At 42.3% G+C, this 13,910-nt stretch overlaps 1 protein-coding gene across 4 annotated transcripts in view; it reads left to right on the forward strand.

Annotated features, from left to right (window-relative positions):
- Positions 1–13,910, forward strand: part of MED13L (mediator complex subunit 13L) — a 405,971-nt gene that overhangs the window by 348,995 nt on the left and 43,066 nt on the right. For all 4 annotated transcript variants that reach the window (XM_030582917.1, XM_030582918.1, XM_030582920.1 and 1 more), the window contains 4 exons: positions 417–640; positions 8,190–8,382; positions 10,835–11,279; positions 12,918–13,137. In XM_030582917.1, the coding sequence (XP_030438777.1) occupies positions 417–640; positions 8,190–8,382; positions 10,835–11,279; positions 12,918–13,137 (1,082 nt within the window). The remainder of the gene's footprint in view (positions 1–416; positions 641–8,189; positions 8,383–10,834; positions 11,280–12,917; positions 13,138–13,910) is intronic.

A 13,910-nucleotide genomic window follows, 5' to 3' on the forward strand; every position in this document is an offset into this window, starting at 1 on the left:
CACTCCTTTACAAGACCACAAGTTCAGTCCTCAGGAAAGCCCTGAAATTCTGGCAGAATGTGTACTTACAGTACACTGGAAGATATTTTATTGCAATCTTTTTGGGGAATTATAGTAGTGATGCTTGGATTGGCTTCTTCTGCTTTGACTGACTGACCTCTGATTTTATGGCACTTCATAAGCATGTTATAAATCTTTCTGCCCTGTAATTAAGTACCGTTACCTGAGGAAAATGACTGTGGAAGGAAGGACATTGTTAATATGTATTGTGGCTGTATCCTGCCTGCTCAGAGGAGGTTCAGGCTTTCTGAAAACTCTCAATGACAAGAGATGACTGATTTACAACATTTGGCTAGAAAGAGCTCATTTGCTATTGTACCAGACAGTTCTGTAATACCCTCTTCTTTTCTTATCAGGTTCTGAGGAGTCTCCTGAGCCTCTTCCAATCCCCACTTTACTGGTGGGTTATGACAAGGACTTCCTGACAATCTCTCCATTCTCCTTGCCGTTCTGGGAGAGGCTGTTGCTAGACCCATATGGGGGCCATCGGGATGTCGCTTATATTGTGCTGTGTCCAGAAAATGAGGCCTTGCTCGACGGAGCCAAAACTTTCTTCAGGGACTTGAGTGCTGTATATGAGGTAGGAAAGAGGGACTGTTATGAATTGTTCAGTCATAATTGTCGTCCCTGTTTTAGCAGCATGTTCACAGTTGGGTTAAGTTCATGTTCTTTCCTTCATAAGCTCTCTTAAATTGTTTAAAAGTTAAGTGTTTTAAATAGTAATTTGTTATAGTTTTCTCTTCAGTTTAGGAGGACTTTCTCCACTTTCAGAGTACGGGAAAAATATCATCTAATAGAGCTGCACTTATTCTTTTGCATGTTAGTGCCATCTAAGACCAGATTCAGCCCTAAGATACAGCTCTTACCTGCAGCTGCTGTTTAAGTCGAAGGAAACAAGGCATATGCAACTGAAGGCTGAAAATAGCTGAGCAGTAGGAACAGTCTAATAGCAAGATGCCCTAAAATGCAGACGTGGTATTATATCTCTACTGTGGGGACAGTAGAGATATAATACCTCTGAAATATAGGAAAATCTGAAAAGTAGCACTTTCCGTAAAATGTATCCAGGACCCTCTTGCATAGGCAAGCAGTAACTTCTCACGTGTCTGGTAGCAGAGTGAGACGACTACACTTTTTCCACTCTGTGGCAATGAAGGGAGAGTAGCCAGACCAGAGTGGGAGGAGTAAAGGATGACTCATGCTAAATGACATGTTCCTCAATCAAAGCAGCAGAGCTTTTACCACTGTATTTAAGACTGATTCATTCTCTTGTACACACTTTGATCCTCATCAGGAGTGATATGAGTACCGTTGTGATCTGTGAACCAGTGGCAGCAATACAACTAAGCCCAGTTGTGTAGTTTGCAGATAAAGGATCTTGTTGCTGCACAGGTACAACGGCCCTATGAATGGGATTTCCAAAAGCACTCAGCATTGGCCTAACCCAGGGGTCAGCAACCTATGGCATGCGTGCCAAAAGCGGCACGTGAGCTGATTTTGAGTGGCACTCACACTGCCCGGGTCCTGGCCACTGGCCTTGGGGCTCTGCTGCCGGCCTGGGGTCCTACCGCTGGCCCCCGCCACCCAGGGTCCCATCCTTTCTTGACGAAGCAGACAGGACTGTATTGATCAAAAAAGCAGTAGCAGGTTATGAGAAGCAAAGCAGTAAGTAAAGTGTAAGTAAAAATCAAGCCAAAGAAAGAAGTTACAAGATTGTACAGTGCATTGCAAAAAACGGAAAGCAGTCTACGGATGAGGAATATATAAAAAGTTTTTCTCAGCAGTCCGGAAGTTTTGTTCAATGATTTGCCAAATAAAGATGTGATCGTATCTAGAATAAAAGAACTGCCTGTCTCTGCCAGAACAGTTGAGAGACGCGTAAGTGAAATGGCAGAAAACATTAACGAAAAGTAATGACTGCATTAAAAGACACAGCAGTGTTTAGCATTGCAGTTGATGAGAGCATGGATATAAATGACATTCCATGTTTGGCAGTTGTTGCAAGTTATTGTGCTTCTAATGAAATCCAAGAAGAACTTTGTTGCCTAAAACCCCTGCATGACACAACAAAGGGGGGAGATACAGTGGAAACTTCTGTAAACCATTTTGAAGAACGAGGAGTTGACATCAGAAAAATATTTTGTGTGACAACAGATGGTGCTCCTGCCATGGTTACAAATCCCTTCTGTTTTCCAAAGTTACTTGAAGATCATATTGGCCACCCGACAGTCAAATTTGACTGTATCATCCATCAAGAAAACCTGTGTGCTAAAATTTCTAATTCAGAGCTTAATAATGTGATGAATACAGTAGTGTGAATTGTGAACTTCCTTGTTGCTCGATCTGCCTTGACTCACAGACTGTTTCAAGCACTGCTGGAAGAGATGGACAGTGCTTATAACGACATCCCACTTCACAGCAGCATTCGGTGTCTACGTTGTGGCAAGGTTTTGGTGCGCTTTGTAAACTGTTTTGATGCAATCAAGGCCTTTTTGTCGGAAAATGGCTAAAACTCCCCTGAACTCGATGATGACAAATGGTGGTGTAAGCTCATGTTTCTAACTGACATCACCGCTCACCTAAACGAACTCAACCTCTATCTCCAGGGTGCAAGGCAAACGGTTCTGGATCTTTATAAAATCTGGAAGGCATTCGTTGTAAGACTAATAGTTTTTTCTCAGGATATTCAAACTTTGACTTTCCGCTACTTCCAGCACATAAAAGAGCTATCGACACATTGAACTGTCAGTATCAATGAGGCTGGAATGTACATACAAGAACTGGAATCAGAATTTTCTGACAGATTACAAGATTTCCAGCGATTTGGCCCAATGCTTTCTTTTCTAATTAAACCTGAAAAGTTCAGAGAAAGCGACTTGGTTTTGTCTGTATTTCAGTGGATGGGTGTTGAAGATTTCGAAATGCAGCTCATTCAGCTGAAAAGCTCAGAATTGTGGGCATCAAAGTTTGAAGATCGGTGGAGTGCACTTGAAGCTACCGAGAGAGATCATGGGGCCTTTATTCTGACCTGCTGGACATCCCTGACAGTGAAATTTAATTAGTTGAAGAAAATTGCATTTGCAGTGTTTTCAGCATTTGGATCCACATACCTGTGTGAACAGGTATTTTCACACATGAAATCTGTCCTCTGTCTCTCTCAGAGTCAGTTAACAACTGATCACTCAGAACCCTGTGTGCAGCTTAAAGAATCTAAATTCATGCCAGACATTGGAAAACTGGAAAAGTGAGGGCGAGGATCACACTAAACTGATAAGATCTGCATTTTAATTTAATTTTAAATGAAGCTTCTTAAACATTTTAAAAACCTTATTTACTTTACATACAACAATAGTTTAGTTATATGTTATAGACTTATAGAAAGAGACCTTCTAAAAACGTTAAAATGTATTACTGGCATGCAAAACCTTAAATTAGAGTGAATAAATGAAGACTCGGCACACCACTTCTGAAAGGTTGCCGACCCCTGGCCTAACCCAACACTGAATGCTTTTGAAAATAACATTCATTTGCAAAAAGCCTAGGTCCCAACACAGATCTTCCACCTTGTTCATGAAAGGGTTATCCACATAATCTGCCCTGTCTCTCACCACCTTTGCAGTATAATCATTAGGTAGACAGAGATGGAACATATTTTTGAGAAAACTGACCTGGCAGATTTTCCATGTCTTTACTCAGGAGGAATGTATGGCCCAAAGTAAGCAGTCAGCTAAAAGATCACTCAAATAAAAAAAAATGAATGTTAATGTAGTGCTGTAGAAACTGTGACTGTACTATTTCAAAAAGCCCTGTTAGTCCGTTTTATTTCAGGGGAAGAAAGTGAAAACCATTAGAAAGCATGGTCTTCTAAACATAGAGATTTCTATTTAATTTTTGTAATGTCAAAATTTAAGATAGAAATTCACAGTGAGAGGTGATTTCTTACTCTATTCCGAATGGACATGATATTCATACCTGGAGCTCAGTCCAATATTCTGAATCATTGCATGTGTTTTAAAGTATGCTTCTGTTTTAGGAGGAGAATGAGGTCACACCCTTAAGCAATCCAGAGCAAGTGTAGATCTTGTGAACAACACTAAAACAAGAAGTACTGTAGTTGGTATTAATTACAATTTCAAAGAAATGCTCCTCTACAGAATGGAACTGCTCCCACTGTATGAAGTAATTCAACATTTCCTCCACAAGCTACAGCAGATACATCCGCTAAAAACCTATGAAAAAAATTATCCTCCAAACAGTTCTACTTTACTACATGATCAGGAAAGAATACTAGCATTGAGATATGTTCATTGAGAATAATCTATGTAGGGTAATGATAGAAGCTCCATCACTTAGGCTGTTTCAAATAGATTGGACAAAGAAAAGGTGTATACTGTGAGAAACAGTCCTTCACTGGTCACTAGTTATAGATAAGATGAGCAAATACCTCTTTTCCATTGCTAATTTCTGTGGTAAGAGCAAAGTAATCTAAAATATGAGCTGCCTTAGATAAAAGAAACCCAAAATAACTTTTAGGAAACTCACGTTTTTCTCACATTGAATGATGATACCACAGAATAGCCAGTACAAGGACTGCAGTAACACTGTTGTGTCAACAAGAATTAATCCCTGTGTATCATATATGAAAAACTTTTCCGGAGATGGTCACCTGGGCTCTGCTAGACCTTTGCACCAACAGAGTCAGTTATGTGGCTAATAAGAGTTTTAAATGTGTCAATCTCCTACTTTCTGCGGAAGTGAAATGGATCCTTTTACTCACCTGAGTATGGCTCTCTTTTAGACCTGAGTGCACAGCAGAACCCCATTTATCCAACCCTCCATTATCTGGCTCTCTGTATTAATCAAACAACCAGCACGCACAGGTCCAGAAGCAGGCAATTTCTCCTCTGGCCATTAGATGGGGCTGCAGCCTTGCACTTTCCCATTCTCCGGATTATCCATTTTTTTTGATTATCCGATCAGGCCCCAGTCCCTGTTAGATTGGATATATGGGGTTCTGCTCTATTTAATTGGAGTACAACTGCCTGTTTTCCAATCTAAAGCAGTAGCAATTCTTTCGCTATCCACTAGGATGCAGTGCTCCTTAGCAGTCAGAGCTCATGCAATAGAAGGCCCTTAGTTAAATAAACTGGTGCTGCTTCTTTGAGTGATGTCCCTGTGGGTGCTCCACCTTAGGTGTCCGTGCGCCCCTGTGCTCGTAATGGGAGAATTATGGTAGCAGTACACATGCGCGGTCCCCATCTCACACTGCTTCAGGTGATTAACTGTTGCTGTTCCTTCTCTACCACCGTTGGTTCGAGTCAGAGCAGCTAGCAGCGCCTCGCAGCTTTCTGAGTAGCATTGTTTCCCTTAGTTTTAGTTTTCAGTTAGAATAGTTAGTGTTAGTACTTTATCCCTGTCCTTCCGTTTTTCTCCTCATAGGGCTGTAGGTTTTCATTTTTTTCACTGCCACAGCATTGCATTTGTGTCCCCCACTTCCCCTTATGGGAAGAGTACGCTCCCAGAGGGGCATACCTGGCTCCCCAGGGTTCAAACACTGCATTACCTTCAGGCTTTCTATACCTCTCACAGTGCGTCTGGTGTCTCAGCAAGACATACACTGCAGAAGTGCTCACACTCTCACAGTCTGAAAGGTGAGAGATCTCAAGCTTAAACTTCTCCTCATGGAGAAGTCTCTTCTCCTGGTGTCTGAGCCTGATGTACGCACTCCATGTGGCCAGAAATCGCCGACTGCAGCCCCTTCTTCCATGGCCTGGGCTCCCGATCAGCGCACCAAGAAGGCAGCAAAAAAAACCGGGGTACCACGGCCCCGACCTTGGAGTTGGCCAAGAAAAGGTGCACCGCTAATGGGCAAACATTCCCGGTACTGACTGCACTGGCCATGTCAACGGCCGAAACAGTGGGACCCTCCGAACTGTTGGTACCAAACAAAAGCTGCCAAGCTCAGACACAGGTACCAAGGGGAAAATGAAATCCTATGCCACAGTACCGCCAGATATGACTAAACACTGGTACTGAGCACCTCAGCACCCCTGCTGCTAATGATGCCACCTAATGCGGACATTGTGCACTCCAGTCAAACACCAATACCAAGAGGTTTGTTTCAGCATATGGTACTGAACCCTACAACACCTACGGTACCGATGCCATATGCTTTGCAGCAATTCCTGCGCCAAAAAGACCTTATCGTCTCTTCTGTACTGGAGTTTCCCATCCTTAGCACCAGTGGTACCTTGGTCCTTGTGGTATCTAGTCAACCCAGCTCTCCATCTCTGTATGTTTCACAGTTCTCGAGTGAGGATGAAGATGGAGACAAGGATGTTGGGGACTCTCCACAACATTCCTCCCCTGTGGATACTCCTATCACGCATGCTGCTCCATGCAAGGGCTACCCAGCAAACCTTCCAAACCAACCCTGGTATGGGCACCCCTGGATGCCCATTATGCTCTTCCCACAACAATGGCCATTTTGGAGACTGGGGCAGCATATCCACAACAACAACAGCCCTCAACCTCCAGGATGCATATTTTCATATATCCATCCATCACATCAAAAATGTCTATGATTTGCAGTAGGACAAGATAATTTCCAATACAAAGGTCTACCCTTTGGCCTTTCCATTGCGCCATGGGTATTTTCAAAGGTACTAGCCGTAATAGCTGCCTACCTGCGCAGAGTGTGAATCATGATATTTCCCTGCTTGGACAATTGTCTGTGAAAGCACCAACGCTGCAGGGAGCAATAGAGTCCACCGAACACACTATAACTCTGTTTATGAGGTTAGGCCTTCAGGTAAACATACAAAAATCTACACCTGGAATTTATTGGGGGAGACCTCAAACTCTCTTGAGGCATCTGCCTCCCTGCCAACAAAACGATTTCTAACTTTAACCAATTTGATCTCCATGGCGCAAAACAGCCCGAAGCATCTGCCAAACCTCGTCTACAAATTCTAGGCCACATGGCTGCCATTATCTTCATAATCAGACACACAAGACTACATATGTGGTGTCTACAAGCCTGGCTCCAGGCAAATTATATCCCATATAGTCACAGTATAAACGAGCACCTCACCATGCTGGATACAATAAAAGACTTCCTTTTATGGTGGACCAATCCAGACAACATGCCTTTCCTACAGAATCCACTGTTGCTCACCATCACCACGAAGGCATCCCTTCTAGGTTAGGGAGCACACCTGAAACCACACTCTATACAGGGCTGATGGTCCACGATGGAGTTCCATCTTCATATAAACCTCCTAGAACTGTGAGCAGTTCGGAATGTTTGCTCCCACTTCTTACTGATAATCAAAGACAAGACAGTTCAGATCCTCATCGACCATGTGGCTTGTATGTTTTACATAAACAGACAACGGGGAGCGCAATCACACACTCTGTGTGGAAGCCATGTGACTCTAGCTGTGGTTCCTTCCACTGGAGGGCAGCGCTCTGAAGTCACCTAAAGTGGAGCATGCACAGGGACATGACCTGAAGAAGAAGAGAAGGTTACTCACTTTGTGCAGTAACGGAGGTTCTTTGAGATGTGTTTCCCTGTGGGTGCTCCACTACCCTCCCTCCTCCCCTCTACTTCAGAGTTTAGGAAAGGAACAGAGAGGGGGTTGGTTGCACAGCATCTGTTTAACCACCTGAAGTGGCGTGAAATGGGGACCATGCATGTGCAACCCAACTGAGCACTGCTACCATAAAGGTCCGATTAGTAGCACAGGGGTGCACGGACACCTAAAGTGGAACATCCATAGGTACACATCTCGAAGAACCTCCGTTACTGCACAAGGTGAGTAACTGTCTTTCTTACACCTTCAGATTTCAAACAAAAAACCAAAGTCTCTTGTCAACCTCAGTGTATACTGTACAATGTATAGAACAGACCGTACTTTATAGCTTTAGCTTAACTGTAAATGTAAGTTAAGTCAGCCAGAGATAAAAAAAACAAGATGGCTTTTAATTTTTACAATTACAGATTTGTACTATAAGGGGCTGCCATTGGAGAGAGGGCATGAGACTGCAAACCAGTCTGTTTGTCAAGTTGCTGTTTTTGTTCTGTGGACATGGCATCTTGTTGCAAATATTTCTTCTTGTGCCGCCAGATGTGTAGGCTTGGCCAACACAAACCAATCTGCAAAGTGTTACGTGATGGAATCATGCGGGTGGGAAAGACCATGGCGCAAAAGGTGACAGATGAGCTAGTGAGCGAATGGTTTAACCAACCTTGGGGCAGTGAGGAGTGTGACAATCATTCCAGGCTCAAACTTTATGCGCAAGTTTGCCGGCATCACCTAGGTAAGTGAAGTTGTTGGGATAAAAATAAGATTGTTTTGTTTTGTGTTATGGGGAAACAACTTTCCCTGTAAATGCATTTATGATCTGTAAAATGATAGTAAAAATAACTTTGTGGGGCTCCATTTTAATGGTCTCTCCGTGACTTCCATATTACATTTATTCACTTTACAAGTAAAAAGATGTATTTTTTCTAACTCCCAGCCCTGTAAACTCATCTTGAAATCCAAAAGCCAATTTCTGTGTTCCTGCTGAGAAATCAGTGTACTACTGAACATTTGCTCATCTATCCCAAAGGCCCTCTTGTGCAAGTTTAAACATACATATTGAGCTATTAGGGGTTAATGAGCACATCTAGGAAGTTGTGTCACGTCACTGTGATTAAATGGTTTATCTGATGACTTACAGAGATTAGAACTACCTGACTAAAACTCAACCCAGCAAGACTAATTTAATAGGTATGGGTTGACTGAATCAACTGGAAGAATTTTTGTAATGACTATTTCATGTCCCCTGTTAAGCAGAGTATGCTCACTCTTTGTTCTAACTGGCTTGGGCATTGGTTGAGGGAGGACCCATCTTCCTATGTGATCCCTTGGCAATTTATTATTTATATTAGTTTTGAGGAGCCCCAATCAAGGATCAGAATCCTATTGTCCTACACACTGTTGAATCACAGAACAGAAAGATGATGCCTGCCTGAAAGAGCTTATAGTATAAGTAAGACAAAAGACAACACGAAGATATAGACAGATGATGGAGCACAAGAAACAAAGAGACAATGCTAGTCTGCATGATAGGTAATTGTCTCTGAACATCGACTACTGAACTGTTGATGAATGTAGATCACTGAAGTGTGCAAGTTGAGAGTCCTCTGATGTAATGGTAGTGGGGAGGATGCTAGTTCGTTTTCAGTGAAGTCCTGAAATGAGGAGGTCTTTGAGGTCACAGAGGTTGACAAGTACTTGACTATGCTGACCATGAGGGCCGACTTCACAGGCTTTAGAGAAGGGGAAGTTCAGGATAGTGTATGAGGGTTTGGGATAAGTGGGTGAGTAGTGGTAGATGTAATAGGTTAATTAGTAAAGGGATCATTTAATTATTTTGTTTTAAAAGTTATAAAATAAGAAGCTGGAGCATGGCGGGAGTTCTGTACCAGTTAGACTTAAATAATTATCATTCAATAAATAAAAATACCTCTCTCTTATGGCACTTCCCTTCAGTAAATCTCAAAGTGCTTTTCAGAGGAGGTAAATACCATTATTCCCATTTCAGCCAGACCCCCTAGATCCAGCTGAGCTATTTTGGTGCAGAACCTTTTAGTAGTGGATGGATGGGGGTGGGGAAGGTAGCACTAAGCTGTCTTTCTTCTCCCCTACTCTTTGGTCCAAACTGACTCTTAGCATAACTCAGAATGGCAGTAGGGCTCAAGTAACACCAGCTAGAACAGACCTGAAAGTAAGTCTGCGCTGCAAAAAAAATCCCGTGGCAGCGAATCTCAGAACTTGGATTAACTGACTCAGGCTTGTGCTAAAGGGCTAAAAATATCAGTGGATTCCAGATCCCAGGCGGGAATGTCTACTCTGTTTTTAGCTCCATAGTGCAAGCCCCAGGAACCCGAGGCAGTTGGCCCAGGCTCTGAAACTCATTGCTGTAGCAGATCTCATTGCTGTAGCAGATCTCATTGCTGTAGCAGATATATATAGTGTAGACACACCATAAGTGCTCTGATACTGCTCTGCTGGCTTGGCTTCGCGCCATCCGTTAATGATTCCTATGCTTGGGAGAAGCACAGAGAGGTCAGAATCTAGCACATTTATCTTTAACGATTGCCAGTATCCCACTACTTCTTTCAGTTTGCTTTTAGCTTTCACTTACCACATAGCTGGGTAGAACCATTACCACACTGATTAATATGGTAGGTACTCCATGCTCACCCCCAGAAGTGTGTAGTATGTGCGCAGTCCATGAAGTTGCATAAAGAGCAACCATAATTAAATTAAATCTCCCAGAATAGTAGTTCATGTAAAAAGGGCTTGAACTGACAAAGATAAAGATGCTCTCTTAAATGGTCATTGTGAACTGTGAAGTAATTCATTTAGCTGTTTGTGAAGTTGAATGCCATCTACAGTGACAAATACAGTGTTATCACATCACAATCCAACCAGAAGTAATGACATGTCAGTAGTAATGTTTATTCACTTCCCCTTCTCTTCATACTGTAGGAGCTCTGCAAAGGCAAGCCTGTACTTAGAGATAGTTGAATCACATTATTAAAAGGGACTAACTGCAGAATTGATTCTACAATTAAATATTTATAATGGAAATTATACTCAACATTTTCCTTCTCCCTCAAATGTTCTGAAAGCCTAGTACTGTGTGACTTTACAGTGCTTTGTTTGGTGAGATCTGATACACTATCATTAATCTACCTTGTGTTTATACACTCTTTCAGCACCTTACTTAGCCACTCTGCAGCTTGACAGCAGCCTGTTGATACCACCTAAATACCAAACCTCAGTGCCAGCAAGCCAAGGGCAAGCAATGCCTGGGAACACTGGACCTGTACCCCCAAGTTCAACATGTCTGTCAGCTCCTGGGGCACCACCAACAGGCAGTTCCTTTAATTCCACGCCTAATGGTGGGACCACTAACCTTGTAGCAGGAAGTAGTTCAGCATCTGGATCCTCTGTGCCACAGTTGTCAGCATCTTCATCGACACCCAGCATTAACCAGATGAGCACTACCTCTTCTTCAGGGTTTAGTGGAACTGTGGGTCCAGGGCAGAACACCAGCACTGGGGGAAATTCTACAGACAGACCACCAGGGAGCACAGGTTCTGGAGGAGAGACAGAACCTGGACAGAACTCATCACAGCAACAGCAAGAAGGACAGGAAAGGTAAATTACTAAATACCTGAATGAGCCCATGTATTACCAGTTCAGTTCCATAAGGTATGTCTACACTGCAACTAAACACCTGTAGCTGGCCTGTGTCTATTGGCTCAGGCTTGCAGGGCTTGTGGCTGTAAAATTGCAGTATAGATGTTCAGACTTAACCTGTAGCCAGGGCTCTGGGACCCCACGAGAGTGGAGTATCCCAGAGGCCAGGCACCAGCCTGAGCCCGAATATCTACATTGCACTTTTACAGCCCCACAAGCCCAAGTCAGCTGACATGGACCAGCTGCAGGTGTTTAGTTGTGGTGTAGACATACTCTTATCTTCCTGCATTCATGATTCCTTCCCTTAAGCCACATGGACATTCCTGAAAGTGCAGGAGCTCCTTGCTTTCTGCACAGCCACTCAGAGCTGCTGCTATGGCAGTTGTGATTGCAACAGCTGTCTCTGAGGTAAAGTGGGTGAACTTTATTCATCCTTTGTAGTAATTGAAATGAGTTGTATTATTTCACATTGTTTAGTTAAAGGAGACACTGTTATTGTTAATAGGCTCAAAATTTGACCCACAATTTTTTTCTTATCTATTTGCAAGCTAGGTGGTGGTCTGCATATAGAGATTTGTTAGCTGTTCAAAAAAGTAATGCTACATTCAGCTATTTCTTAAACCTATTCTGTCATTACAGCATTTCTAAATAACCCTGCAATAAGGAACCAGTGCATGATTTTACAATGTCAGGGAATAGATTTCAGGGATAAGCAATTTCAGCTTGGGGCTGCTAAAGAGTCATTAGAAACAGGAATGTGTAAAACATTATTTAAAAAATTAGAAAAATATGTTGCCACCATTTAAAAACTCTGCTTGCCTGAGGCAGATCTTTCTTGATGGGTAACTTTTTTCCCCTGTCACTTTTGCAGTAACATATATTAGCAAGTAGATATTATGTTGATAAATTGTCATAACGTAACGGGTTAATGAGCTCTCATTCTTTAAGTAACAAGTTCAAATCGAGCCCTTTTTGAAGTTGTTATACTTCTGTTCAGTGGTCTATGCAAAATCTACCACTACAATTAGCACTAGTTGGCAGCCTCAGCAGAGTAGGTAGACTGAATGCCTTTCTCACCTCTATATGTTTGTCTCTCCTGTTCAGGGTTGAGGCACTTCCACAGGGGGGCAGTGTGGGGAAACCGTTGCTGCAAGTGCTGTACCTCTTCTGTGAATAAACAGAGGCCTTCAGTCTCCTGTCATTCTTCCAGCTTTCTCCAGCACTAAAACAATTTGTATATTAATGACCACAAGCAGAAAATAGTATACTGTCATTCACTGATTCAGTGCTAATCATCTTTCTTGTAACATTCTTCAGAGCTAGACTGTTCTGGGTGTTTCAGATGGAGGGTGTATCACTCTTTTAACAAGCACCTTTAATAAATTATTAACAGGTTCTTTGATGTGATGTAATCCTTTGGATAGATGTAACATCTTAGCAGCCATTATTCTTGGACTGTGTTTTTAGGGTTTTTTTCTCAATGTAAAAAGTAGTCCTCCCCTTCAGACTCTTTCCCTATCCACCCTAACCCTTAGAACAAAACAATAATTAGACTTTGTAATTTGCTTATGCACTTACCAATACATGTCTTTCTAGTGTTACAGAGAGGGAGAGAATAGGGATTCCCACTGACCCAGAATCTGCAGACAGCCATGCCTATCCTCCAGCAGTTGTCATCTACATGGTGGATCCTTTTACCTACACCGCAGATGAGGAATCTGCCTCAGCCAACTACTGGCTGTTAAGTTTGATGCGATGCTACACAGAAATGTTGGATAACTTACCTGACAATATGAGGAATTCTTTCATTCTCCAGGTAATATTTTTAATCTTTTTACTTTAGAGATTCATTCTACCACATCAGACATTTGCTGACTGTAAAACGTAGGCTGGGATACTGTGTCTGAACATTGTGCCAAGTGCTGTTATGTACAATATTTAGATGATATTGTGTTATTAAATGGACAAGTAATATGTTAAAATAATATCCTGGTTGTGACATAATGCAGGAAGGAGCCACAGTACTCTTAAATCATTTCCTTTGTGTACGTTCCAGAACATGTATTCTTCGTTGGGTGATTTCCAAACAGTAGATTACTTTCCATAGCACACAGAATGTGGTGGCATTGTCCTGGCAAAGGAGTGTTGTAGCTGTGTTTATTATGAATCTCTTTACTTTGTATATTTTGTGTCTCAGCCTGTTAATTATATTAACTTTTAAGGTGTTTTGTTTTGTTTGATGCAAGTGAAAAGATGCATAATCATAGAATCATAGAATATTAGGGTTGGAAGGGACCTCAGGAGATCATCTAGTCCAACCCCCTGCTCAAAGCAGGACCAATCCCCAAATCGCCCCCTCAAGGATTGAACTCACAGCCTTGGGTTTATGTGTACTACCGTGTTACTACCTCCTTGTTAAAATTTATCCTCATACAATCCTGAGTAGCTAGCGTTAGTTACTTACTGTGGAGTTATGCAAGGATTAAACTGATGTCACCAGGAGCAGAATGTGGCCCTTTATGCAGCCTGCTTGCATTTGCACTGTATGTCCTTGCCTCCTTCCCAGAGACGTGATTTTGGGTACATAGG

This window comes from Gopherus evgoodei, chromosome 13 (genome assembly GCF_007399415.2).
Source record: "Gopherus evgoodei ecotype Sinaloan lineage chromosome 13, rGopEvg1_v1.p, whole genome shotgun sequence".
NCBI classification, from domain to species: Eukaryota; Metazoa; Chordata; order Testudines; family Testudinidae; genus Gopherus; species Gopherus evgoodei.